We start from the raw sequence: 27,203 nt of genomic DNA, 5'->3' as shown, positions 1-27,203 counted from the left end.
GATAGCCCCCAGCCAGGCCCCTCTCATCTGGTCACGACGCAGACCCAGCTGTGTGAGCCTGACAGCATGGATGAAGATGACCCACAGCTGGCCCTGTTCAAGGATGCCCGACGCAGGAGGCAGTCAATCAGGAGTAAACAGAGGAAGGCAATGGGGCTTCTCGGAAGGAGGCAGAGAGAAGCCATGCCCTGAACTCTATATAAGGGGAATGTGTGAGGAGGGCTAGTTTGCTTAAGGCAACCGCTCAGATAGTTCATATTTCTTTAAGCTCCTGTTTCTTGGTTTGTCTTGTTCTGTTTGTTTTTGTTGCAATAAATTTGGCAGGCATAATTCCAGCCTCTTGCCGTTTGTAAAGGGGTTGTCCCTGCCTTTTCTGCCAGGCCGGTAGCAGGCTGGTACAGAACAGCTGTTACCTTCCCACCGGAGTGTGGGAAGTATTTTTCTACTTGCATTTTTACGTGCTTTCGAACTGCTAGGTTGGCAGAAGCTGGGACGAGTAACAGGCGCTCACTCTGTTACGCGGCACTCGGGATTCGACCTGCCAAACTGCCGACCTTCTGATCGACAAGCTCAGCGTCCTAACCCACTGAGCCACTGCGTCCCTAGGTGGCCACTAGGAGATGAAAATTACTTAATGGCACATAATCTATTAGAAAATAAACAATAGGGAGGGAAGGTGCCTTTTGAAAGAAAACAAACTCCCTTTATTCTTATCCCTCACGCATACAAAGCTCTAGTTACCAAATCTTGGAAGCCTGATAGTGATTAAACCCCACCTTCCCTTGTTCATGTGGAATCAAAGTTTCTTTCCAATGTTGTGTTCATCTTCTTGACTTAAATCATGTTTCCTGAACTGCCATTGGGTAGTTTTCCAAGGTCATCTCTGTGATTCTCTAGTGGAATTAAGAATTACACAATAACAGAGTCGGAAGGGACCTTAGAGGTCTAACTCCTAAAACAGAAGTGACCCTTGCAGATTTGAGGCTACTTCACTTCCCAGTCTCCCTTTTGCCAAAAAATTGGGGGGTGGGTTTCTCTTGAGCCTCTTGCTCCATATACGGGCTAACCTGTCTTTTATCTATGTTTCCTTGGTTGTGTTCATTGCCTTGTCTCCCAAGGTCATTCCCACATGCCATTGCAACTAATGCCTTTAATCATTGTAACCCCAATATGTCTTGGCCAAAGTCGAGGGGGGCAATGAGAAGCCAGTAATAAGAGGGAGAAGCTTTCCAGATGTTGTCCTCCCCCCACCAGCCAAACTCTCCATCCCCTCCTCTTCACACCACTCTAAAGCCCTGGACTCGTCTTCTTTCCTTTGCTGAATTTTCTGTTCTCTTCCTTTCTTATCGATAAAATCACTGCCTAGTCCAACATAAACCAATCTGGTTATTATTAACACTGAACACAGACAAAAAAAATACTTTAAATCCAAAGAAGGCATCGTTAAATGCAGAGGGAAAAGGCTGCTGCTTCTCTAGCTGATTCCCCAGAGCCACCCACAAAAAAACTTTGGGTCCAGAAATGAGGGCCAAAAGGTGCATGCATTTCCTTAACCTGGAGCGTCTTCAGCCATCCACAGATTCCTAGGCAAAATGCACGCATTCTTTAGTAGAAAACAAAATGGTAGAAAGATCAACAGAAATGCTAAAGAGAACAGAATTTGAAAATAAGGACTTACAGACTCTACTATAGCTAAATCTAGAGAGGGAAGGGTGTGCACAAATGCATACTTGCTTTTTTAAAAGGAGTAGCTGTCAAGGATCTCCACGCAGGCTGGAACGGATCTCTACCCGAAGAACCTGGATTCCTCGGACAGAAGGATGGAATCGCCCTTATATACCCTTAAGTGCAGCATGTGCCGTTTTTCTTAGAAATAATAAAACCATAAAGCAATAAAACGTTCCTGCCATTTCCTATCACATACAGCCCTAATCAAAATCCAGGGTTTCTACAGCTACCAGTGGTACAAACAGTTCCTTTAGAAAAGAAAGAAAAAAGAAAATAGCATTGGACTGCCTTCTGTTTAGTTTTTTTAAAAAAATACAAGTAGTCTTCGACTTACAACCATTCATTGAGTGGCCATTTGAAGTTACAACTTAACTGAAAAAAGTGACATTTGAGCAGTCCTCATACTTACAACCATCGCAGTGTCCCCGTGATCAAAATTTGGGCACCTGCTGATGGGCATATATTTCTGATGCATGCAGCATTTGGGGCCCTGGGATTGCCATTTGCAACCTTCCCAGCTGGATTCCAACAAACAAACCGAATGGAGCAAGCCAGATTCACTGAACGACCACGTGATTCACTTAACAACTGCAGGGCTTCACTTAACAATTGTGGCAAGAAAGCCTGAAAAGTCACAGGTGTGACTCCCTAAGCAACGTCCTTGCTTAGAAACAGAAATCCTGGCCTCAGTGTGGTCCTCAATTGAGCCGTACCTGTGGAAGCACAGGAGAATGAACAGTGACTCCAGACTCCTCAGGACACAAGGACTGAATCCCACTTACACACTCTTACGTGGCATAGGTGGTGCTTCTTGGAAATGTAAGGTTTTTCGATGGAAATATGTACGGTTTCTCAGCTCAGAATCCAAATGAATCCCTACTGAAAACGAAACAGCTTTATTTCTTTTGATCAAAAGGAAAGCCTGTGGGCTCCTAATTTCTTGTTTCTAAGCAGAGAGACGGGGGAGACAAGAGGGACACACACTGACAGAAGTTTCTCCTTTTACAGCTAGAGCATTTTCTTAACATTACAAGGTTCCTGCACTTTCTAAGCTCTGAACACACAATGGTTGGCAGCCAGCCCCCAAACTTTCACTTGTTCGTGTCCAAGCTAAGCCGTGGCAGAGAAGCAAAGGGATAAATTTTAAAACCACAGCAGGGAAGGGAAGTCTGCGATTCAAAGGGGAAAAAAAGTGTGGGGGGGACGATATGTTGCAAGCTATAGCGGACACATTTAGAGTTACAGCTAAGCTTTTTCTTTCTCCTTGGTCAGCACCATTTTTGCTAAGTTGTCTCTGAGCAAAGTACAGAGCGCAAACAAGAAAGAATGAACAATGGCTGGGTTATACATAAAAGATTACATTTTGTGAGACTGCATTTTTTATCCTTTCAGAAATGATGAAAACTTCCTGCCATTTCTTATCACATACAGCCCTGCCTATAAAAGTCCAGGTTTCCTACAGGTATCAGCAGTAAAACAGCTGCTTTCCAAGAAAAAGGAAGTAGCCTTAGTCTGCCTTAAGTTTTGCTTTCCTGTAAATTGCAGATGCTGCAGAAAAACAGCAGGGTTTCTCAAGCTTGGCAATTTTTCAGGTGGGTGGACTTCCAGAATTCCCCAACTAGGCAGAATGTGGCCAGGCCATAAAAATCCTTTGTGCTGTTCTATAAAGAGTACTTCTCAAACTGCCCTCTGAGGGAGAGAAGGAGAAGTCAAATTCTACCTTCCATATATGGAAGGTGAGAACCTGGGATTGTGGTATCTGGTGTAAACCTGGGTAGAGACAAGTGGGGACCCCTTTATCATTGATTCAGTTTCAGAATGGCCTCATCTCATGCTGGTCACTCTCCAGCTTCCTCCTTCTGTTATATATTGAAGATGGACATTATTTAATATTTATTTGTTATGTATATGTAGGGGGTGGGTCTATACATAGCTTGTATATAGTATGTTTAGGTGTGTGTCATGTATGTGTTTCACTTTGAGAGCGGGCAACTAAATTTCATTTTTGATCTGTGCCATTGTGCCCACAGTAAAAAAAAGACAATAAAGGTTATCTTATCTTATCTATCTTATCTTATTCTGGGCCATGGGATTCCCATTTGCGATCCCAACTTCCCAGCTGGATTTCAACAAACAAGCAGAATGGGGGAAGCCATGAGGCTCCTGTTCCCGAAGCAAGTTCAATTGGCACAGTATTTTCAGCGGTTCCACTTTTACCTGAAATATGTGCCGGAGGGTAAGAATGTCATGGCAGACGCTCTGTCACACATGCCCCAGTACAACAGCTGATGGGAGGAGGCAGTACAGGCCATTATGCCTCCCTTCACACAATCGGCTGCTCGATTCCCGAGTGCCCTCAGGGGGACCTTTCCCCCTGCCAACCCCAGGAGTGGATAGACTGCATACGGGGGGTCTGGGGGACTGTGAAAAGGGCATTATATAAAGCAGCAGAGGCCTACAAGGCCCAAGCCGATAAGAAACAGGCTCCCCAAAAGACATTCTGGGTGGGGGATATGGTGCACCTCTCTACCAAATACCTGTGCCTGAAAATACCCTGCAAAAAGCTAGGCTCAAAGTTTATAGGTCCCTTCTCGATTGTATGGGTCATGATCCCATTTGCTGTAAAACTAAAGCTGCCCTTGCGGAGGGTGCACCCAGTGTTCCATTGTAGTTTACTGAAGCCAGTGGAAGTGTCCTCCTTTTGGCCCATCATGCAGTCACACAGGACCAATACGAGATTGATGAGGTATTAGATTCTCAATTCCATCAGGGTCGCTTGCAGTACCTGGTACGGTGAAAGGGGTACCATGTTACAGACACATCGTGGGTGGGGGGAAAGACATGAAAGCCCAACATTTACCAGAGGAATCCCCGTAAACCAGGAGGGGGAAGCTGACTGAGTAAACTGCTGTAACCAATTACTAATCTCTCCTTGCCTTCCAGGTGGAGCCCTGGTAGGGTGGGGCACCTGTCAAGCCCCTGTGGGCTTGCCACTAACAGAAGTGGGGAGGGGGCATGGACACATCAGGTGGCGGCATCTGGAGGCACAGCTGGGACCAGCAGCATGGATGGCAGCGACGGCCCTTTCTCTCCCTCATACCTGTGTGACAGCCGGGGGTCTTGTGGAGCGCAGCTGCGAAGCCGTCCTGAACGATAATGACGGCCGGCCGAACTTCCAGTTTTGCTGGCTCAGCTGTTCAGCGCTCTGCCGAACAGCTGCTCGGCATGTAGAAACTGCAGGGAGTTTGAAACCTGTCCTCTCTTACCTTGCCTTGCTGTCATACCGGTGCTCATGTCAGGTTGTTTGCCAGGATCGGAAGGCTGCTGCTGTGAACTGATTATGCATGCTCATTGTTCCGGATGCTGGTTAGGTGGGTGGGGGGAGAGGCATCTTTTTAGAGTGCTGGGGGGCTGTTGCTCCCAGTTCTGACTTTCTTTGCTATAGCTTAGAGCAGGGCTTTTCAACCTTTTCACCCATTGTACCACTTTTAGGATATGGCAACATCCGAGTACCACCAGTCGCCTAGCAAGGTGTCAAAAACTTGACAACCCCCCCAAAAAAGGAAAAAAGTGATGAAGTACAGGTAGTCCTCGACTTACAACAGTTCACTTAGTGACTGTTTGAAGTTACAATGGCACTGAAAAAAGTGCCCCCCAAGCCACCGCCGAGCAAGACACCTGCCTGCCCGCCTGGCGGCGCTCTTCCTCCTGTCCGAGGTTTTCATTGTTGTGAGCATTTCTGTTGAGGATTGGCAGCAGGGGTGGGTGGGGGTGTTTGGTTTTTATTCCCCCACCCCCTCTGCTGGGTGGTTGCAGCAGGTTTTGGTCACTTCAAATGACTCTGGGACACTGTGACCGTCATACATATGAATCAGTTGCCAAGCATCTGAATGTAAATCACAAGACCCTGGAGATGCTGCAACATTCCAGCTGATGGGTGATTCTTCTGGGCTCAGCAGAAGCGCCAGGATCAGTGCCGAGCTCCATCTGGAGCCTGGTGCTGATCCTGGCGCTTCCGCTGAGCCCTGACAGCCCTGCAGCTCCAGCCATCTCTCGCTCAGGCTTGTGCAGTGCTGCCACTGGTTCAGCTCATTCCCCTCCCCCGCTAGCACTTTTCTAGGATGGTCGCGTACCACCTGCCAGGTGCCAATGTACCACAAGTGGTACCCATACCACTGGTTAAAAAGCTCTGGCTTAGACCTCGCATGCCAGAGTGCACCGTAATAAACCAATCCACCTGTGAACTCAATGTCTTGTTTCCTGTTGGAGGCAGGAGTGTGGCAAGGACCTCTGACAGATAGATAGGCAGATAGGCAGATAGGCAGCCAGGCAGGCAGGCATTAAATTTCTGATTTCCCATGCAGTCACGGTACTTATTTTTGCTTAAGGTGATCAAGCATATACTTCAATCTGGGTATTATTCAAACAAGTAAAAAGTAGTTTGAAGAAGGCGCTGAGTCATATTATTTTCTTCCGCCTGTTTTTTTTTTGAATGAAACGCTTGACTGTTTCCTTCAAGGGGGTGGGCTGCCTTGGGTCTTTCCCTGAGACTCTGGTCACTCCAGAAGCTTTGCCCAAACATTTAGGTGCCTTTCATAGCATCGTCAAGCCGTTCCTTGATCCTGTCTGGAGACTGGCTCCTTCACACCAGCTTCACCAACCTCCTGGCCAGCAATACGTAGAGAATGTTAAAATAGCAAGTCTTTAACCTCGTGATTCATGTGCCTTTGGGTTTGTGTCAATGACCTTTAAGTCTCCCTCGGGCAATTGCAAATGGGAGACCCAGTTAGAGCTTCCTAGCAAAACAGGTGAACCACAGTGTCACTTTTAGGTGGGATGTGAGTGTTTTGCTCCCACAGGGCTGGAGTGGAAGCTTTCCAAAAATGTCTGTATAGTTATGCCATTACTGTTAAGATTAACAATATCTAAATTTAGAAATCTAAATCTATACTATCAAAGGGCTGGAATTCTGTGCATGCTTAGAGGACAGTGAGCAGCCATGCAGCTGTAGGAAACTAAAGCAAATTGAAATCTTCCTTCAGTCTCTGAGGTAAGTATTTGCTTTCTATGTTGCTTCTGAGCGTGGATGGTCTGGTCCCTGGCCTCTCCAGCTGCTGCTCCTCTGGCCCACATGCCCTCCATTCACCTTTCGCTCCGGGAACACTTCCTGGCAAGCCTAGAAGAAACCACCATCATTCTGTCTCCTTCCTCTGACATCCTTTGTTTATGCCTACAAAGCCTACAAGCCAGCCAGCAAGCCTTTTTTTCCCCTGCAATTGCCAATGTGCCAAAGTTATATAACCTGCAGTGAGACCAAGGGAAAATAAATTATGCCCTTGTCATTTGACCTGAACTTTCTGGAAGTTCATCCTTCTACACACACCTGCCCATTCTTGGCAAAGGCATCTGGTCCCATTTTTTTTTCCACTTTGAACCCAAATGCAAAAAGACCTACTTCTTCCATTCTTCACAGCAGAGAGTGTCCAACACGATATTTCAACTGAATAAAGCCAGAGGTGTGCCTGACTACAACAGTGTTTTTCAACCTTGGAAACTTGAAGATGTGGACTTCAATTCCCAGAATTCCCCAGACAGTGTGTGTGGACTTCAACAACCAGCATGCTGGCTGAGGAATTCTGGGAGTTCTTCATTGTAATAATAAGGAATGCAATATCCCAAACAGAATACATTGAGTTTTTTTAATGATATGCTTAAAACAACTGTGATTTTTTGAGCTTAATAGCAAAATATCCGTTTTATTTATCATTGTTAAAATAGAAAGAAAAAAAAGGAAAAGGGGGGAAAAACAGGAAAAGAAAACAATCGCCCCAAACAACAGAAATAAAAATTTAGTTTCTGACTTCCCATGAAAACATTTGTAGACAAAGATACTTTTTTATTTTTTTTATTTTAATTCCATTTATATCCCGCCCTTCTCCGAAGACTCAGGGCAGCTTACAAGCTTAGCAGTAGCCTTCATTCTATGTATATGCCTGCTTATTAGGGCTTTCACACACCACCACCCCAGTGGCATTATTACAAAGTCAGCTTAATTGCCCCCAACAATCTGGGTCCTCATTTTACCTACCTCGGAAGGATGGAAGGCTGAGTCAACCTTGAGCCTGGTGGGATGCGAACCTGCACTAATTGCAGGCAGCTGGTGTTACTTAAGGAGGCATTAGCCCACTGCTCCACCAAGGCTCTTGTTTGCTCTTAGGAGATTCAGGCACATACTTCAGTTGGAGAATCACTAAAAGAAGCAAGAAAACAAGTAACTGGAGAGAGGAATTCTAACTAGGCGTTGAAATATATTATTACTTTCTTCCCCCTATTCTTGTTTGGATGAAATTATCTCCTTCAAAGGGGGCTTGATGGCTCCTTGGATCTTTCGTTAGTACTTTGGTCAGTTAAGAAGCTTTGCTCGAACACTTCGGGCATCTTCCACGGAATTGTCAAGAAATTTGTTCAGAAAATAATACGTAAAAAAAATTGAACTCACTCCACCAAACGCCATCCCCAGATATTTCATAGATGATGGCATTACCCAGGCAGCAGACTTTATCAGGAGAGAAAAGACGAGCTGTGCATTGACTGCATTGGCTAATGGCCTTTTCTTGATCCCCGATCTCAGCTCTTCAAACCCTTTTCCCGTCTGAAGTGCCAGAAAACGGAGGGACCCCTGGTCTAAGGCAAACACCCGCCTGAAACATTTCAGTCCAACCATCAGGATTCCAATATAACAAGCGATAGAGAGACCCACCACAGGCACTGCTCCACAAACGCAAGATATCAGCGCTGACATCTTTATATAGGAATTCATCTTAATCTTTTTCTTCATCAATTTATTTTCTGAGAAAACTTGCACAGCCAGGGTTAAAAGGTGTTTCTTGTAATCAGGAAGTTCGGCGGCCATTGTCTCTCGCAGGAGAGGGAATTCGTACATGTGTGCATGCAGGTTGGATAGCAGAAATACTCTCGCGGAGAGCTCAGCTGCCTCCTTCAAGGTATCTTCACAATAACTCCTGATGGTCTCCAGGGTTTGCTCCAGGTTGAAATTCCTTTTCCTCCTTTCACCTTCGATACTGATATCGAGTTTGCTACGCACAAAGTAAAACTTCTTTCTCATTCTTTGTATTTCCTTTGCCAGGAAAGCATCGTTTTCAGTAAAGCGGTCAGTGACAATCAAAACGAAGACATCATATCTTTCAAACTGGACCTTCTTGAGATATTCATCTGCCTTAGAATAGCACATTCTGATCTCTGGTAGCTCCCATATCGTTATATTGGGAAGAGAAGGGTGGGGATGTGCCTTTGGCTCTTTGGTTTCCTGTACAATCCAGACCTTGGCTGCTTCCTCATCATCATCATTTATGCCCCAGAAGGCATTAATGAAGGAGGATTTACCAGCACCCGCCTTTCCAACAACTGCAATACTGAGTGGCAGGTTTTGCGGTTTATTCAAATATCCTCTGTATTCAGCTGCTGCTTCAGGGACATTGCCTTGATTCAAATCACTCTTTAAATCTTCAAATTCTCTCCTTACATCACATTTTGGAAATATATTACCCATAGTTGCTTTTTGTTCTGCGCAGGTTATCTGGAAATGAAGAGAGAGATTGTGATTCTTCTCAGTTTTGTGATGACCCCCTGCACGTTCTCTACAGTGCCTAGTAAGACCACCTCATCTTCTGAGGCCATTCTGGTCTATAGGTGATGGAGTTAAAGCTAAATATATCATGGAAGAATACATGGGTGTCCCATATCCATATCACTGGCCTTGTCAAGCTCAGGAAATCAGGAGTCCAGGCAGTTTAGATGAATATATAGGTTTATTGCATGCTAAAGCTCTCTACAAGGATCTGAATTACTAGTGGTCAAAGCGAGTTAGCGGTAGATAAGATTCAGTAGAATTCAAAGTGGACTGGAAGTAGATCTCATGTGGGCATGAAGGGACTCAAGACTGATGACCCATTTGACCGCTCCCTCAAACTCAGCCTAGTCATCTCCTACAGGTTTTTGTTTCAAGATTGCCAGTCTGGATAGGGCACAGTGGCAACCTTGTGAAATTGCTTCCAGTCTTATTCAAGTTCTTGATTATGGACCTCTAAAACCCTACATAGAATGGGGCTAGGTTACCTACAGAACCATCTTCATTGTATTCCATCAGCCCATCCCACCTAATAAGGTATGTTGTGGACCAGTCAGCTAAAGATCGCCAAAAAAGTCCTTTTCAAAAGCAACTGGACTTTCTTATTGTTTCTTGAAGATGTTTCACCTCTCCTGCAAGAAGCTTCTTCAGTTCTAACTGAATGGTGGGAATGGAAGGATTTCTATTCTTTGCAATCATCTAGTTGTTAGCACTCTGAAGGTCTCGTTAGCAATCTGAGAGTCGTTGAGGCCACTTGGGGGGTTATTTGTACTCTCAGAGTCAGCTGAACCAGAGTGTAGATGGGTGTGGAATCTTCTTGGAACTGTGAAAGCATTGTGTTGTAGAGATAGGTGATGTTGTATCGCTCTCTCTGTGCTAACCGATCCTCAGAGCGTTAACAACCAGATGACTGCAAAGAATATAACTCCTTCCATTCTCCGCCATTCAGTCAGAACTGAGGAACCTTCTTGGAAGGGAGGCAAAATGTCTTCAAAGAAAAACAAAGGAAACCTGGTTACCTTTTGAAAAGTGCCTTCGGGACAACCATGACCTGGATCACTGGGTATCTCCACAGAGAGTCAGCTAAAGAATTCTGACTGGTGGGGTACAAGAAGAGAGCCTTCTCTGCCATGGCCCCCACCATTTGGAAGACTTCCCCACTGAAGGTGAGGCAGACACCTACACACACACACACACACACACACACACACACACTCTCCTGGGCTTCTGGAAAGGTGTGAAAACATGGCTCTGGGGCCTTGTTTGGAGTGCCCAGAGGATCACACAGCCCTGGAGCTGGCTAGTGTCCTGAAAGCCCTCGCACCATCTGTTAGTTAACCTGCACACTGATTTAAATCCATCTTTGCCTTTTAAATTTTAGCTTTTATATGCTGTTTTTACGGTTTGATATTTTATCTGTACGCCATCTAGGGTCCCTTTGTGAAAGAACGGGTGGTTTGAAAAGTTGAGAAACAAACAAACCTTAACTCTCAGGGGCAGGACTCAACCGAATAAAAATCTTCTTGTCTTCTGCGGTTGATGTAGCCTTGCTGCCTCTTGTTCTTCAGACATCCTGGAGCCTCCCTAAGTAGATCAGACCAGGAAATCAACTCCACAGCAAGGCCAGAATTACTCTCATAGAGATTGGCTATTCAGTAATAGCAACTTTTGCTATCACTCCGCACCTCCAATCGAATCAGAGAGACATCTGCCTGTCGTGGCACAGATGTATCCGACTTGTGGTCTACCGGTAAGAACTGCTAGAGCACAAACAGAGGCACCCTCAGCTACCTCCCTCTGCCATGGGTTTCCAAGGGCCTAGCTAGCCCATCTGGAGCAGAAACACATTAGCCAGGCTGCATGGGGATGTAACTGGGTTGATGCAACTGGCCGCCGGCTGCCTTTGCACAGGAACGTTGGCAACCCAGGAGGGAGGACAATGCTTCCCACCCCCAAGCCCTCCCTCCCCTCCCCTCTGGCACCTGGAACGTCAACAGTCCTATAAAATTGAAATTGGCAACCTGAGAAGTCGATCACGCTACCCAGTGTGGGACATGAAAGACTACAGGCTGGTTGCCTCCTGTACTGGCCGTGGGAATCCTCCCAGCGTAAATGGCAACTCCCATCTTGACAAACCCTTGGCACATAAAACTGGGTCTGTTGATCGGCCACTTTCTAGGTCACCTGGAGGGATTCTTCCAGTCCTGCCTGAATCCACCCAACTGCACAATCTTTTCACACCCAGGAGACAGCTTTGGGCTGGACACATCTCAGAAGAGCCGGGGAGACCCCTTGTAGCCCAACCTGGAGCCACCTCACTTCTGAGTCCCCAGATGTACCTCCTGCTTGGTTGGAGGATTCCTTTCAACTTTTGTTGAAAAATAATTCAGCTGAGAAAAAGCACCTGTCTGCCCCACCTTTCATTGAACCTGGCCAATTTTGGGCTGGCCATGTTTAGTTTCACAAGAATGATGGGAACTCTACTTGGTTTAGTTACCGAATCTTGGAAGCCTGGTGGGACTTTCCCTCCCTCTTGCACCCAGGACAGTTACAGTGATATCATTCTCTCCTGCTTCAAAAATCCCTTCCCTCCCCCATCCAACCTGTGGCTCACTTTACATCATTGTGCTGGACCAGTATATATTCAGCTGCTCCGTTTTATATCTAGTTTAGGAAGTAAGAACTGTGTTAGTGTATTCAGCATTTACAGGGTTAATACAGCACCATTAGTAGCATTGCATGTAAGAACATGTAGCATTTACAGGGTTAAACATTATTTCCTCAAGAGATGCCTTATGGGAATTGTAGTCTAACTGTTTAGTGAATACCATGCTTTCAAGGTAAGTGGATGGAGTTTTCATAGTTTATTGCAGGACTTCCTGCCTTTGTCTTTGTATTATCTCTCTGGATGAACCCTGGCATGTGGCTGGGGATATCACGCTCCATTTTCAACATGTAACTTTGCACAGGATGGAAAGTTCATCATTCCTTTACCTAATGAGATGCGCCCAAGTTACAACCTTGCATTCCGGATGGACATTTGCTGTAACCGTTATTGACCTTGGATGCTTGTGAATAAAGTAATTTGTTTATTCCCATTTCATTTGCGTTTATTCTGGCTGTTTCAAGTGGGATCAACAATCACATCTCTACTTGAGACGGAACAAGCATCCCTGAGAAATGTAACCCCTTCAGAAGAGGTAATGAGGCAACTGGACTTTATTTTTCTTTGAAGACATTTCACTTCTCATCCAAGAAGCTTCTTCAAAGAAAAACAAGAAAGTCCAGTTGCCTTGTGGGGGGGAAAAAGTGCATCTTTGGATCTTCTTGGTGTAGTTCCGTGGTGGCGAACCTATGACATGCGTGCCACAGGTGGCACGCAGAGCCCTCTCTGTAGGAACGTGAACCATCGCCCCAGTCCTAGGCCTTCAGCTGGGTTTTATAAAACCTTTTCGCTTTAGGCCTCCGTCGCCGTGTGCAAAAAAACCAAAAAAAGGTTCAATCAATGAATCAATTTCATTTCGCGGGGAAAAAAAAAGATCTCGCAAAGTTGGAATTGATTGATTGAACTTTTTAGTCCCATTCAGTCTGCCGTTACCACCGCAGTCACGCCCACCCAATGGGCCATGCCCACCTGGCACCCGATGATACATAAGTGGGGTCTGGGTTGCAGTTTGGGCACTTGGTCTCTAAAAGGTTCGCCATCACTGGTCTAGTTACTGGAACTTGGAAGCCTCATGGAACCTTCCTTCCCTCTCTCTCGCACCCAGGACAATTTAACCTCCTTTCTCATCTGCTTTAATAATATTTCCCGCCCTTCCTTCCCCCGTCCAACCTGTGTCTCCCATTACAGCGTCCCTGAGAAGTGGCTGTCTGGTCAGTGACTTCAGAAGAATCTTTCTGATTCAACCTTATTTCCTCCCTACCTTGAGAGAGTTTTTGCTTCTCCTGTTCTCAGCCAAGGGACATTCAAACCTCTTTGTCTCAACTCCACAAAGTATTTGTTCTTCAGTTTGTAAATGAGTTGACACACGTTATGGTGGATAAATTGCAATTTAGCCCGGTGGCTTCTAGCAGATTCTCTGACGTTCCCCCTTCAATTTCATTAACCAAAACCTGCGTTCAAAGTTTTATTTAAAATTCTTTTTATTAATACATTAATGAGATATCTGAAGCGGAGTATATTGTGGGGGTTTTTCGTATTTTTCAAAAATCATTACAAAACATGCATCTTCATATCGACTTCTCTATTGCTTTTGTTACTTAGAATTGTTACAAATAGAACAGAAAAGAAAGGAAAAGAGAAAAAAACAAGAAAAGAAAAGCAATCACCCCCAAACAATATAGATAAATACTTAATTTCTGAGTTCCCATGGAGATATCTGCGGCAGGGCGATCAAGCACATATTTCAGTCAGAGAATTCTTGAAAACAAGAAAATAATAAGGCACTGAAACATTATTATTTATTTTCTTCCACCTGTTTCATTTGGATGAAATGCTTGACTGTTTCCTTCAAAGGGGCTTTTGAGAGTTTTTTTCAAACTTTCCCCGGGACTCTGGTTGCTTAAGAAGCTTTGCCCGAACATTTTGGGCGTCTTCCACAGCATCATCAAGAAAGCTGTTCAGAAAACGATAGGTGACAACGTATGAACTCGCTCCACCAAACAGAGAACCAAGAACAGGTATAAAATCAAGAGCCAGTTCTACAATCGACACAGCTACCCAAAGAGACGACTTCATCAAGAGAGAAAATACCAACTCTTCGTTTATTGTATTGGCTAACGGGGTTTTCTTGATAGCCGACCTCAACTCTTCAAATCTTTTTCCCGTCTGAAGTGCCAGAAAACGGAGGGACCGGTCATCTAAGCCAAACACCCGGCAGAAACATCTCAGGGCATCTATCAAAATCCCAACATCACAAACCATAGAGAGTCCTGGGACAGGCACCGCTCCAAAAACACAAGATACCCACGCTGCCTTCTTTATATAGGCTTTCATTAGCTCTTTTTTCTTCATCAATTCATCCTCAGAGAAAACATGCACAGCCAGTGTTAAAATTTCTTTCTTGTGCCCAGGAAGTTCAGTGGCTATTGTCTCTTGCAGGCCAGGGAAATCATACATGTGTGTATGACGGTTGGATATCAGAAATACTCTTTTAGAAAGCCCAGTTTCCTCTTTCAAAGTATCTTCACAGTAGTTCCTGATGGCCAACAGGGTTTTCATCTCATCAAAATCCCTTTTCGTACTTTCATTGTTAATACTCTGATCGATCTGGGCACGCACGTAATAAAACCTCTTTTTCATTCTTTGTATTTCCTTTGCCAGCAAAGCATCGTTTTCAGTGAAGCGATGGGAAATAATGATAATAAAGACATCGTATCTTTCAAACTGGACCTTCTTCATATATTCCGCTGCCCGAAATTTAGGTGTTCCGATCCCTGGAAGGTCCCATAATTTAATATTGGAAAAAGAAGGATAAGGATATGCCTTTGGCACTTTGGTTCCTTCTACTGATCCAACCTCGGCTGCGTCATCATCATCATCCATGACTTTTCGGAAGGCATTGATAAAGGAGGATTTACCAACACCCGCATCTCCAGTAATTGCAATATCAAGGGGCAGATCTTGCATTTCATTTAAACGCTTTTGGTATTCAGCTGCCACTGTGGGAACACTGCCCTGATTCAAATCGCTCCTTAAGTCTTCAAATTCTTTCCTTAGATAATCCTTTGCAGCTAGATTGCCCATTGTTGCTCTCTGTTTGGTGCAGATTATCTGGAAAAGGAAAAGAAACATTGGGAAACCAGCTAGGTCTTGGCAGTGCGAATTTGGGTTGAACCTGGAGTAGGTCACCAAGAATATCATGGGCAGCCAAGAAAGCACCAATGGGTCATCAAACGAATCAACGCAGAGTTTTGACCGAGGTGCAAATGTCCAGGTTCTATCCTACTTCTGGACACGTGATGTGAAGACCCAGCTGTCTGACGGGGGGAAAAGTGGAAGGGAAGAACAGAAGGGGACAAAGAGCAGCAAAGGGGTGAATTCCAATTACAGCGGAACTGAATGCACCATTAGGACTCTTGAAAGAATATATTCAGGACAGGAGGTCTTGGAGAATATGTATTTATGTAGTCAGTAGGGGATGAAAATTATTTGATGGCATAAAATCAGTTTAAAAAAATAAACATAACTGGAGAAGGTGGATGGCTTGGGAAAGAAAATGAAAGAGAGTAAAATAATAATAATAATAATAATAATAATAATAATAATAATAATAATAATAATAATAATAATAATAATAATATAAAGTTGGAAGGGACCTTGGAGGTCATCTAGTCCAACCCCCTGCTCAGGCAGGAAACCTGGCCTATATCATTTCAGGCAAATGGCTGTCCAGTCTCTTCTTAAAAACCTCCATTTCATATCTCTCTGCTTGCCCTTCGTGTCTACAAACCTCTAGTTACTAAATCTCGGAAGCCTGATGGTGATTTAAATCCCTCCCTCCCTCTTGATCCCAAGACGGTTAAGGAGGACTCTGTTTAAGCTTCTTTCTAACGTTCCCTTCTCTGTGAAGGGATATGAATTACTTTCAGACTTGCAAAATTCTGGTAATGTAACCTTACAATAAAATAGCATAAGCCATCTGATCATGTTTCCTATCTGGTCTAAATCCTAAAGGTCTTAAATTCTTCCAAAGCCCCGGTAGACCAGTGATTAGAATGCAGGATAGCAGGCTAACTCTGCATTCCCACCGCCAGCAGTTCGATCCTGACAGGCTCAAGGTTGACTCAGCTTTCCATCCTTCCAAGGTTGGTAAAATAGGGGCCCAAATTGTTGGCGTCAATATGCAAACAATGCTTCTACTGTGTAAAGCTCCAAGAGGCTGCTATAAAGCACTGTGAGCCAAATGTAAGCCTAAATGCTATTGCTAAAGCTGAAATCAGTCTTGCAAACGTAGAAGTACTTCACTTTTCAGTCCCTGTTTTGTTTGTTTTTTAACAAAAAACTAGGCAGGGTTCTTCTGTGCCTCTTGCTCCATTTACATTATTACTGCTGGCTAAGTTGCTTTTCATCTGTCTGTTCTTTCTACTGTGTGTCAAGGTCAAGTTGTAATTGTATACTATTACTATTGGTGCCTTTGATAGTTACACCAATATGCCTGGATGAATGTCCAAAGAAGCGGGGGATGAAAAACCAGTCAGGGGAGGAAGAATCTTTCCAGTCGATCAGAAGGTCGGCAGTTTGGCGGGTCGAATCCCGAGTGCCGCGTAGCAGATTGAGCGCCTGTTACTCGTCCCAGCTTCTGCCAACCTAGCAGTTCGAAAGCATGTAAAAATGCAAGTAGAAAAATAAGGATCACTACGGTGGGAAAGTAACAGCATTCCGTGCACCTTTGGCATCTAGTCATGCCGGCCACATGACCACGGAGACGTCCTTGGACAAGCGCTGGCTCTTCAGCTTCAAAACGGAGATGAGCACCGGCCCCTAGAGTTGGAAGCAACTAGCACGCATGTGTGGGGGAACCTTTACCTTTACCTTTAATATGTATACATATATGTGTGTGTGTGTGTGTGTGTGTGTGTGTGTGTCTGTGTGTCTGTGTCTGTGTGTCTGTGTCTGTGTCTGTGTCTGTCTGTGTGTGTGTCTGTGTGTCTGTGTGTGTCTGTGTCTGTGTGTAAATTTTTTTTTGGCTTGCTAACAAAGCAAAAAAATTTTTTACACAAATATGAGCTGCCACTGCTGTGGCTACTGCCTGTAGATGGCCTTGGGCCAGGCTGAAACAGGAAATAAGATTTGTCTCGTGTCTGGGACTAAGCAAGTGTATTCTGAAAGCTTAACAAAACATTTAACATATATGTGTGTGTGTGTGTGTGTGTGTGTGTGTATACACACACACACAAACACACAGGGGAGAAAAGTCTGATGCTTCTCTGGCTGATTCCCGAAAGCCAACCTCAAAAAAAAAAAAAATTGGGCCCCCAAAATGAACTGATGCCTTTCATAATTGCAACGACAATTCTGCCTGGATCAATATCCAAAGAGGTGAGATGGAGTGAAAGCAAGCCAGCCAGGGGAGCAAGAAGCTCTCCAGATGTTCTCCTCCACAGTCAGACAAAGCCAAGCCCTCTTCTTGAGACCACTCTAAATCTCTGGCCATTTGTTCTTTCTTTTGATACATATTCTCTTCTCTTCCTTGCTTATCCATAAAATCAGTGGCACAAATGTCATGCAAGCTAGTTATTAACTACACCAAAAAGACCAAATGTAAACCCAGCATTAAATGCAGGGGAGAAAAGTCTGCTGCTTCTCCAGCTGGCTGATTCCCCAGCTACAAAAAAGCTTCGGGTCCAGAAATGAGGGGCGAGGGCTACCTGCCTTTCCTAAAGGCTGAAGGGTTTTCAGCCATTTGCCTGAAGCGTGAACACCTTTCAGCCATGTGAAAGAAAATGAAGGTGAAGACTTTCATATCTCTCTGTTTACAAACCTCTAGTTACCAAATCTTGGAAGCCTGATGGGTCATTTTTAAAAAAAATCCCATTTATATCCCGCCCTTCTCCGAAGACTCAGGGCGGCTTACAATCTAAGTACAAATCAAATGTGCTTAGCAGTAGCCTTCATTCTATGTATATGCCTGCTTATTAGAGCTTTCGGCCCCTGCCAAGCGGCATTATTACAAAGTCAGCTTATTGCCCCCAACAATCTGGGTCCTCATTTTACCTACCTCGGAAGGATGGAAGGCTGAGTCAACCTGGAGCCTGGTGGGATGCGAAGCTGCACTAATTGCAGGCAGCTGGTGTTACTTAAGGAGGCATTAGCCCACTGCTGCACCAAGGCTCTACCAAGGCTCATTTCAATCCCTCCCTCCCTCTTGAACCCAAGACAGTTCAGGAGGAATCCGTACTGTATAAGTTTATTTCTAATGTTCTCTTCCTCTCTGAAGTACTTCCAGACTTGCAAGGCATGGTTCATGTCGCAGCAGTGGAGGACAGACCGAAGCAAACCCAGTTATTACGCAGATCAAACTTCCAGACCAACAATCCAGTGTAGACCTGAAGAAGGCATCACCCAATGCCGATTCCCCAGAGCCACCCACAAAAACTTGGGGTCCAGAAACGAGGGATGAAGGGTGCATGGATTTCCTTAACGCTGAAAGGTTTTCAGCCATTCACAGATTCCTAATGCACAGAGTCTTTAGTAGAAAAGAAATTATGTTGAAGGCTGCTTTATAGGAAGATCAGCAGAAAAGAGATCAGAGAATTTGAAAGCAGGGAGTACAGAATCCACAATAACTAAACCCATAGATGGGGGGGGGAAGTGTATACACTTACTTGCTTTTATAAAAGGAAAAATTCTCAAAGGTCTCTAGGCAGGCTGGGTTCGGTCGCTTTCAAAAACAGCCAGAGTCCTCAGATCGGAAGGACTGCGTCTCTCTTATAAACCCCCTATGTTCCTTTGTTTCTTGAAATAATAAAAAAAGGTTCCTCCCACTTTGCATGACTGGAATCCTGCCTCTCAGAATCTGAGTTTCCTATGGAGCCCAGCATTTAAAACAGCTGATTTACAGGAAAAAGAAAGTAGCTTTGGATTGGCACCAGTTTCGTTCTTTGCAAGTACAGTGACGGACACTGTAAAACAAACAGTGTTTTAGTCAAACTTGGCAATATTCCAGGTGTGTGGACATCAACATGAAGAATTCCCCAGCCAGGCAGAATGATCTACATAAACACCTACTTGTTTTTCGCTGTCAGAGGGATGAAGGCTGGGGTTGATCTCTGCCCAAAGTCTCCAGACTCCTAGGAGAGAAGGGCTGAATCCCACTTATATAGCCTTTAGTGGCAAGTGTGGCACTTCTTGCAAATAACCAAACATTCCTCCCATTTCCCTTTACATGCACTCCTGCCTGTCACAGTCTTGCATCCAGAATCCATTTCCATAATCCGGAGCTATCTGGGAAAGAGAGGGTAACAGGGCACTAGAAAAAAGTTCCTTTATTGTAGTATCTCAATTACAGGCAGAGGAATTTCATCCAACAAGTTCAAAGAAAGCATTTTGAAATTTTGAAATTAGTAGGCTTGCAGATGAAAAAAAAACCCCTCATCATTTCTTTTTAGGGGCAATCACTATCATGCCGGGTGTAGAAAAGGGGAGGGGCAGCCAAGGAACTCAAAGGCAGGATATAAGAAAGATGGGGGGGGGAATAAATTAAATATGGTTTATGCCAACCCCAGTCTCTACCGTGTCCATCTTGACACACAGTTCACTCTGGGATGGAAAGAGGTGACGCCCTTTCACACTCAGCGCTGTTGATTAATCCAGATTGATTCATCCACTTTGATATTTTAACCCCCAAGACAAGGAGTACCAGAGAGACTCAATCAATCAGAACAGAGTTGGAAGGGACCTTGGAGGTCTTCTAGTCCAACCCCCTGCTCAAGCAGGAGAACCTATACCATTTCACCCTGCACATTTTTGCCTCCTCCCCCAAGTTGTTGCTTCGTCTTCAGAAAGGTCCCTTAGCATTCATAACAGTAGATCCGTAATGGAAAGTCTCCAGGAGGTTGATGAAGGGGCTGGGTGCCCAGAATACGGTCTAGCTGTGCCCCCCATTGCCTTTGTAAGAGCCATGGTGATGCAGTGGTTAGAATGTAGTATTACAAGGTAACTCTGCCACAAGTTTGATCCTGACTGGCTCAAGGTTGATTCAGCCTTTCATCCTTCCGAGGTCGTAAAATGAGGACCCAAATTGTTGGGGGCAATGTGCTGACTCTGTAAACGACTCAGAGGCTGTAAAGCACTATGGAGCAATATATACGTCTAAATATATACGTCTAAGGACTGGAGGCTAAAACATATAAGGAACGTTTGCTGGAATTGGGTATGTCTAGTGTTCCGTGCGCCTTTGGCGTCTAGTCATGCCGGCCACAGGACCACGGAGACGTCCTCGGACAAGCGCTGGCTCTTCGGCTTCGAAACGGAGATGAGCACCGGCCCCTAGAGTCAGAAACGACTAGCACGCATGTGCGGGGGAACCTTTACCTTTACCTTTTTAGTCTAATGAAGAGAAGGACAACGGGTGACATGATAGCAGTCTTCCAATATCTCAGGGGCTGCCCCAAAGAATTGGGAGTCAAGCTATCCTCCAAAGCACCTGAGGGCAGGACAAGAAGCAATGGATGGAAACTAATCAAGGAGAGAAGCAACCTGGAACTAAGGACAAACTTCCTGGCAGTGAGAACAATTAACCAGTGGAACAACCTGCCTCCAGAAGTGGTGAATGCTCCAACACTGGAGGTTTTTAAGAGACTGCACAGCCATTTATCTGAGATGGTATAGGATTTCCTGCCTGAGCAAGGGGTTGGACTAGATGACCTCCAAGGTCCCTTCCAACTACTTCTTCTTCTTCTTCTTCTTCTTCTTCTTCTTATTATTATTATTATTATTATTATTATTATTATTATTATTATTATTATTAATTATTAATTATTAATTATTAATTATTATTAATTATTATCAATCATCATCATCTCTGGGTCAGGTTTTACCAGCACAAATGGCAGAACTGAGCTTATTCTGTGGAGTCCTTAGTGTTCTCTGACCTTGGCTCTTAGCTTGCAGCACTGATTATGTTGCCTTGTGTGGTAATGAGACGTCTGCAAGCAACACACCAAGCTCAGAGAGCATCAAACGCTCCAAAGCTACCGAAGATTTTCTTCGATTCGAGCTTGTTTTATCTGCCTTGAGAGCCCTTGAACCTCCTCAGCCAAGGGACATCCAGATCGCTTTGTTCACAGCCTCACCAACTATTTGTTCCTCAGTTTGTGAGTTGGAAAATATTACAGTAGTCCAGGAGCTTCTAGCAGCTTCTCTAGTGGTTCCCCCTTCAATTTGGTTGGCCGATTCCAGCACTGGATCCTTTCCTTAAAGTTCTTTTTGATTTTAAAAAACAGGTATTTTTTCTAAAAACAAAAAAACGTGGGTGAACAAATCGTTATTGAACGTCTACCGTTAATGCTCAATATAACATTAATAAGATTAAGAGAGTAATTTGTACTGGTATAAGATTAATAAAATTAAGACCATACATTGCACTGTTTTTGATATTATTTTTTTAAAAAAAGATTACGAATTTTTCAGCAAAAGCTCCACTATTTTATTGTTGATCATTGTTACACAAAAGAACATCAACAAAAAAGCAAGAGAGAGAAAAACAGATAAGGAAAACAATTTTCCCCAAAATATAAATATTTAATTTCTGACTTCCCATGGGAACATCCACAGACAGAGATACTTAAGTGCTCTTAGCATAATCGAGCACATTCTTCAATCGGAGAATTATTCAAAGAAGAAGCAGGTAGGTAGTTCCAATAAGGCGTTGAAGCACATCATTATTTTTATTATTTTTCCTCCTGTTTGGATGAGGAGCTAGACTGTCTCCTTGAAGACGGGCCTGGGGAGTCCTGGATATCTGATTCCGCAAGTTTTGCTTGAACATTTTGGGCGTCTTTCATAGCGTCATCAAGAAACTTGTTCAGAAAGTAATGTGTGACAAAAAATGAACTCACTCCACCATACACAGACCCGACAACAGGTATAACATCAAAAGCCAGTTCCACAGCCTGTTCTGTACCAGCCTGCTACCGGCCTTGCAGAAAAGGCAACCCCTTTACAAACGGCAAGAGGCTGGAATAACGTCTGCCAAATTTATTACAAAAACAAACAAGACACGAACCAAGATACAGGAGCTTTGAAACACTATCTGAGCGGTTGCTTTCAGCAAATCAGCCCTCCCCACACAATTTATTTATTTATTTATTTATTTATTTATTTATTTATTTATTTATTAGTTTTTATAAACCGCCCTTCTCCCGAGGGACTCGGGGCGGTGTACAGAGGAAGGGAAGGTATACAGACCGAACAATAAAATAATAAGAAACACTAATGCACACAAACTGGGACCCCAATTAACGCTATCATGCCAGGCCAGCCTGCTGGAACAAAAAAGTTTTTAAGTCGCGACGGAAGGTACGGAGGTCAGGGGCCATCCGGATTTCGGTAGGTAAGGTGTTCCAGAGGGCTGGCGCACCCACTGAGAATGCCCTCCCCCTGGGGGCCACCAGCCGACATTCCTTGAGCGGTGGCACCCTGAGGAGGCCCTCTCTGTGGGAGCGCACAGGACGGTGGGGTGCTGACATCGGCAGAAGGTGCTCCCGTAGGTAGTCCGGACCCATGCCATGTAGGGCTTTGAATGTCATTGTTAGCACCTTGAACTTCACACGGAAGGCAACCGGAAGCCAGTGCAGCGCACGGAGGAGAGGTGTGATATGGGAGTATCGGGAGGCTCCCAAGAGTGTCCGTGCCGCCGCACTTTGCACCAGTTGAAGCTTCCGAGTGGATCTCAAGGGCAGCCCCAATTCCTTTATAAAGAGTTCAGGGCGTGGCTTCTCTCTCCCTCCTTCCGAGAAGCCCCATTGCCTTCCTCTGTTTACTCCTACTTGACTGCCTCCTGCGTCGGGCGTCCTTGAACAGGGCCAGCTGTGGGTCATCTTCATCCACACTGTCAGGCTCACACAGCTGGGTCTCCATGGTGACCAAGTGGGAGGGGCCTGCCTGAGGGCTATCATCAGCAAGATCTTCAACCCCCTCAGCAAGGTCTTCAACACCCCCCTCCTCCTCTGAGTCGTCCGACCCAACTGCCGAACCCACAGGCTGACCCTGAATCACAACACAGCCGACACAGCCACCCAAACAGAGGACCTAGCCAGATAAGAAAGGACCAAATTCTTATTGATTACTAAGGGGGTTTTCTTGACCGCTGACCTCAGCTCTTCATATTCTTTTCCCGTCTCAAGGGCCAGAAAACGGAGGGTCCTTTGGTTTAGACCAAATTCATTGCGGATACGTTTCAGGGCATTCAGCAAAATTGCAGTATCAGAAAGAAGAGAGGGACCAGGAATAGGCACGGCTCCAATAGTGCCAGATACAAGCGCATCCTTCCTTATACGTGCTTTCATTTTCCCGTATTTCTGCTTCAAATTTTCTTCTTTGTAGATCTGCTGAACCAGTTTTAAAACAAGCTTCTTCTGCTCTGGATGTTGGGTGGTTATTTTCTGCTTCAAGGTAGGGAAATCATACAAGTGCATATGATGGTTAGATATCAGAAATACACTTGCGTAACGTTCCACAGCCCCTCTCAAACCATCTTCGCAATATTTCTTGATCTGCGCCAAGGTTCTCTTCTCGTTGAAATTCCTTTCCTTCCTTGCTCTTTCGATAGAGACGTCTATTTTGGTACGCACATTTTCCCCTTTCTTTTTATCTCCTTTGCCAGCAAAGCTTCATTGTCAAGGAAGCAGTGGGAGGCGACAATAACGAAGACATCGTATTTGTCAAACTGGACTTCTTTCAGATATTCCTTTGCATTAAAGTTGCACGTTCCAATCTCTGGAAGGTCCCATATTGTAATTTTGGCAATAGAAGGGTGACGATACGCTTTTGGCTCTAAGTTTTTTTTCTTCTGGCCCAACCTTGGCTGCCTCCTCATCCTCGTCGCTTACACCCCGGAAGGCATTAACAAAGGAGGATTTACCAGCCCTTGCAAGTCCAGTAACTGCAATCCTAAGGGGGCTATATTGTATTTTATTTAAACTCTTTGGGGAGTTACTCTTTAAGACTTTGTATTCTCTGATTATAGGATTGCTACTACCCATAGCTGCGCTTTTTTCTGTGCAGAATATCTGGAAAGGAAAAGGGACACTGGGATGTTTCTCAGCTATGTCAGGCACTTTGAACTTTGGCATTGGAGAAGACCCCAGAGAATACCGTGGACAGCCAAGAAAACAAACCAATGGATCATCAAACGAATCAACCCAGAGTTCACACCGAGGCTCAAACGTCCAGGCTCAAATTAACTCACTTTGGACACATGATGTGAAGACTCAGCTCTCTGCAGAAGGCTCTGGTGGGGGGGGGGGAATGAAGGGAAGAAAAGGATGATCAGCAGCAAAGGGGATGGACTCATATACAGTGGTCATGAATGCATCATTAAGAGTCTTGAAAGAACAGGTGAGGGATAGATTGTCATGGAGGAAATCTATTTACATAGCATATGAGAGATGCTTGACCAAGGTGTGCATTATGATAAGGGACAATACACGTCTTCTCCATGACCTGTTTTTTTTTGTTGTTGTTGTTACTTTCTGGGAGGAAACTTCGTGAAGAACCAGATTCTGTAATAGCTTTGTAGCACATAGTATCAACTTTCTTAACTCTCAAGACTCTTACTTCTGCTATGTATACAATATGGATCGTGATTAATATACATATTTATATATAAGTGTGTGTATATATAAATAGAGAATATATATATATGGCTCAGTGGGCTAGGACGCTGAGCTTGTCGATCAGAAGGTCGGCAGTTTGGCGGGTCGAATCCCAAGTGCCGCGTAACAGAGTGAGCGCCTGTCATTCGTCCCAGCTTCTGCCAACCTAGCAGTTCGAAAGCACGTAAAAATGCAAGTAGAAAAATAGGGACCACTCCAGTGGGAAGGTAACAGCGTTCCGTGCGCCTTTGGCATACAGTCATGCCGGCCACATGACCACGGAGACGTCCTCGGACAAGCGCTGGCTCTTCGGCTTTGAAACGGAGATGAGCATATATTTTCTTTATATACATACACACACACACACACACACTTTTGAGAGCAGGCATCAGAATTTCATTTTTTAATGTGTCCCATTTTTTTCGCAGACAAAAGAGTCAAGGGTTGTCTTACTGATGTGGCCTCTATAGGACAAACATTATTTAATGGCAGATAATCATTTTTTTAAAAAAAAAAATAATAACTGGGGAGGGAGGGTGCCATTTGAAAGAAAATGAAAGCGAAGAAATTCATTCGGCTTCGTTTATCTCTCATGCCTACAAAGCTCTAGCTACCGGTGGAAGCCTAGTGACCATTTCGATCCCGCCCTCTCGCATCAAAAAGCCAGTTAAGGAGGAATCAGCCTAAGTTTCTTTCTAACGTCTCTTCCCCTCTTCCAGATTTGCAAGGTTCTGTTAGTGTCATTGAATCATAAAGTGGAATGACCTCATCCGGTCGCATTTCCTATCTGGTCTTTCTCCATCCGGAGACCTGCCGACGTTTGGGGAGGTTTGGGGAGGTGCACGCGCACCTCCCCAAACCTCCCCAAACGTCGGCAGGTCTCCGTACCTCCGCGCGAACGGGCAGCGCCCCCACTTCTTGCAAAAGCTACCGCTTTGCAGACGAGCCGCGGCAGCTTTCCCAAGAAGCGGGGCCGGTGCCCATTCGCGCGGAGGTACGGAGACCTGCCGACGTTTGGGGAGGTGCGCGCGCACCTACGGTCGTTCAGAGAGGTGCGCGCGCACCTCTTGGAATGGGTAGCGGCACCGCTTCTTGCAAAAACTGCCGCGGCACATTTGCAGGCTGCCGAAAGCGGCAGCTTTGCAGACGGGCCGTCGCCATCGCGCAACCGGGAACCGGTTCCATCACACATTTAAAAAAAAAGGCAACCACGCGCATCCGCGCATGCGCAAGAAACATTTTTTGTGCATGCGCGTGCATGGACGCACGCACGCGGCTCCCACTTTTTTTATGTGTGATGGAACCGGTTCCCAGTGGCTCTTTTCCTTTTTCGGGTTGCCGACCCCTGTCCTAAGCTGACCTCAGTTTTGCAAACTTGAAAGTACTTCACTTCCCTCCCCCTCCTTTTTTTTTCGCCCCCCCCTCAAAAAAAAAACCCTGAAGGGTTTTCAGCCATTTGCAGCTTCCTAGGCAAACGGCAGAGACATCGTTCAGTGCTAAAGAAAAAAGGTATTGCACACTCCTTTGCAGAAAGATCAACTCTAACTGTAAGGAGAACAGAATTGGAGAGCAAGGAAGACAGACTCTAGAGTAGCTAAACCGAGAAAGGCGCATATATACAAAAGGCTTACTTGCTTTTCTAAAAGGAGCAGCTGTCGAAGACCCCCACGCAGGCTGGGAGGGACACAGCTTCCTCAGACTGAAAGCTCCGATTGCCCTTTATATACTCCTAATTGCAGCGGGCACGTCTTCTTAGAAATAATAAAATGCTCCTCCCGTTTCCAATCACACACGGAGCCCGTTTCCCGCATGGGCCAGTGGGAAAATCAGTTGCTTATAGGAAAGAGAAACTGCAGGGCTGCAGACTAAACTGGAAAAAAAGTAAATAATGGACAGAGTTGCCTTCAGGTTTCAGATGCTTTGAAGAGAATAAAACCAAATAAACAGCTAATCAGTAACATAACACATAATAGTTGAAAAATCAAATCTCTGAGAGATGGGCAGGTTCAGCATCAACACTGATGTGTAAATCAATAAAAATAAATCAATATGAAATCATTTTCGCAGAGAGCCTGCAATGTGACTACGGTGCACTGGGACACATATAGTTCGTCTCCTCGGGAAATTTCAAAGCACCTGGGATGGCCTCAGCCACAGCAGAAGCAGTTAGATGGTCAGCTTCCTTAGATATCACACAATAACATCTATCCCATTGAAATTCTATGCCTCCACAAGGCAGAGGGGGCCAGGTTGTTCACCAAAGCAAGATGGAAGGATGAGAAACAATGTTTGGAAACTGATCAAAGAGAGAAAAACCTGGAATTGAGGAGAAACTTCCTGACGGTGAGGACAGTCAACCAATGGAACAGCTTGCCACCAGAAATCATGGGCGCTCCATGACTGGAAATTTTCAAGAAGAGACTGGACAATTACCTGTCTGAGATGGTATAGGTCCTCCTGCTTGAGCAGGGGGCTGGACTAGAAGACCTCCAAGGTCCCTTCCAGC

At 45.0% G+C, this 27,203-nt stretch overlaps 5 protein-coding genes across 6 annotated transcripts in view; all 5 read right to left on the bottom strand.

Moving 5' to 3' along the window:
• Positions 1-16,663, bottom strand: part of LOC310644778 (uncharacterized protein) — a 28,938-nt gene extending 12,275 nt beyond the window's left edge. The window contains exon 1 of the mRNA XM_083370082.1: positions 13,893-16,663. Coding sequence (XP_083226208.1) covers positions 13,893-15,242 — 1,350 coding nt within the window. The 5' untranslated portion in view covers positions 15,243-16,663. The remainder of the gene's footprint in view (positions 1-13,892) is intronic.
• LOC310644323 (interferon-inducible GTPase 5-like) overlaps positions 1-18,822 on the bottom strand; it is a 41,920-nt gene extending 23,098 nt beyond the window's left edge. The window contains exon 1 of one of the 2 annotated variants that reach the window (XM_083369193.1): positions 18,701-18,822. The gene's annotated coding sequence lies outside the window, so the exon portion shown is untranslated. The remainder of the gene's footprint in view (positions 1-18,700) is intronic. The other variant, XM_083369194.1, reaches the window with a different exon arrangement.
• The window catches only part of LOC310644329 (interferon-inducible GTPase 5-like), a 133,104-nt gene that overhangs the window by 90,570 nt on the left and 15,331 nt on the right, over positions 1-27,203 (bottom strand). The window lies entirely within an intron of this gene.
• The window catches only part of LOC310644325 (interferon-inducible GTPase 5-like), a 65,956-nt gene that overhangs the window by 29,122 nt on the left and 9,631 nt on the right, over positions 1-27,203 (bottom strand). Inside the window, exon 2 of the mRNA XM_083369198.1 lies at positions 26,329-26,567. The gene's annotated coding sequence lies outside the window, so the exon portion shown is untranslated. The remainder of the gene's footprint in view (positions 1-26,328; positions 26,568-27,203) is intronic.
• Positions 7,393-10,910, bottom strand: LOC310644331 (interferon-inducible GTPase 5-like). Its single transcript, XM_083369205.1, has 2 exons — positions 10,859-10,910; positions 7,393-9,325 (listed from the first exon to the last, which is right to left on the bottom strand). Exon 2 carries the CDS (start codon positions 9,296-9,298, stop codon positions 8,132-8,134), a length of 1,167 nt encoding a protein of 388 aa, XP_083225331.1. The 5' UTR covers positions 9,299-9,325; positions 10,859-10,910; the 3' UTR covers positions 7,393-8,131.

This window comes from Vipera ursinii, assembly GCF_947247035.1.
Source record: "Vipera ursinii genome assembly, chromosome: 9".
Classification (NCBI taxonomy): domain Eukaryota; kingdom Metazoa; phylum Chordata; class Lepidosauria; order Squamata; family Viperidae; genus Vipera; species Vipera ursinii.
The sequence above is the reverse complement of the archived record's forward strand: the minus strand, read 5'-3'. Positions and strand labels throughout refer to the sequence as shown.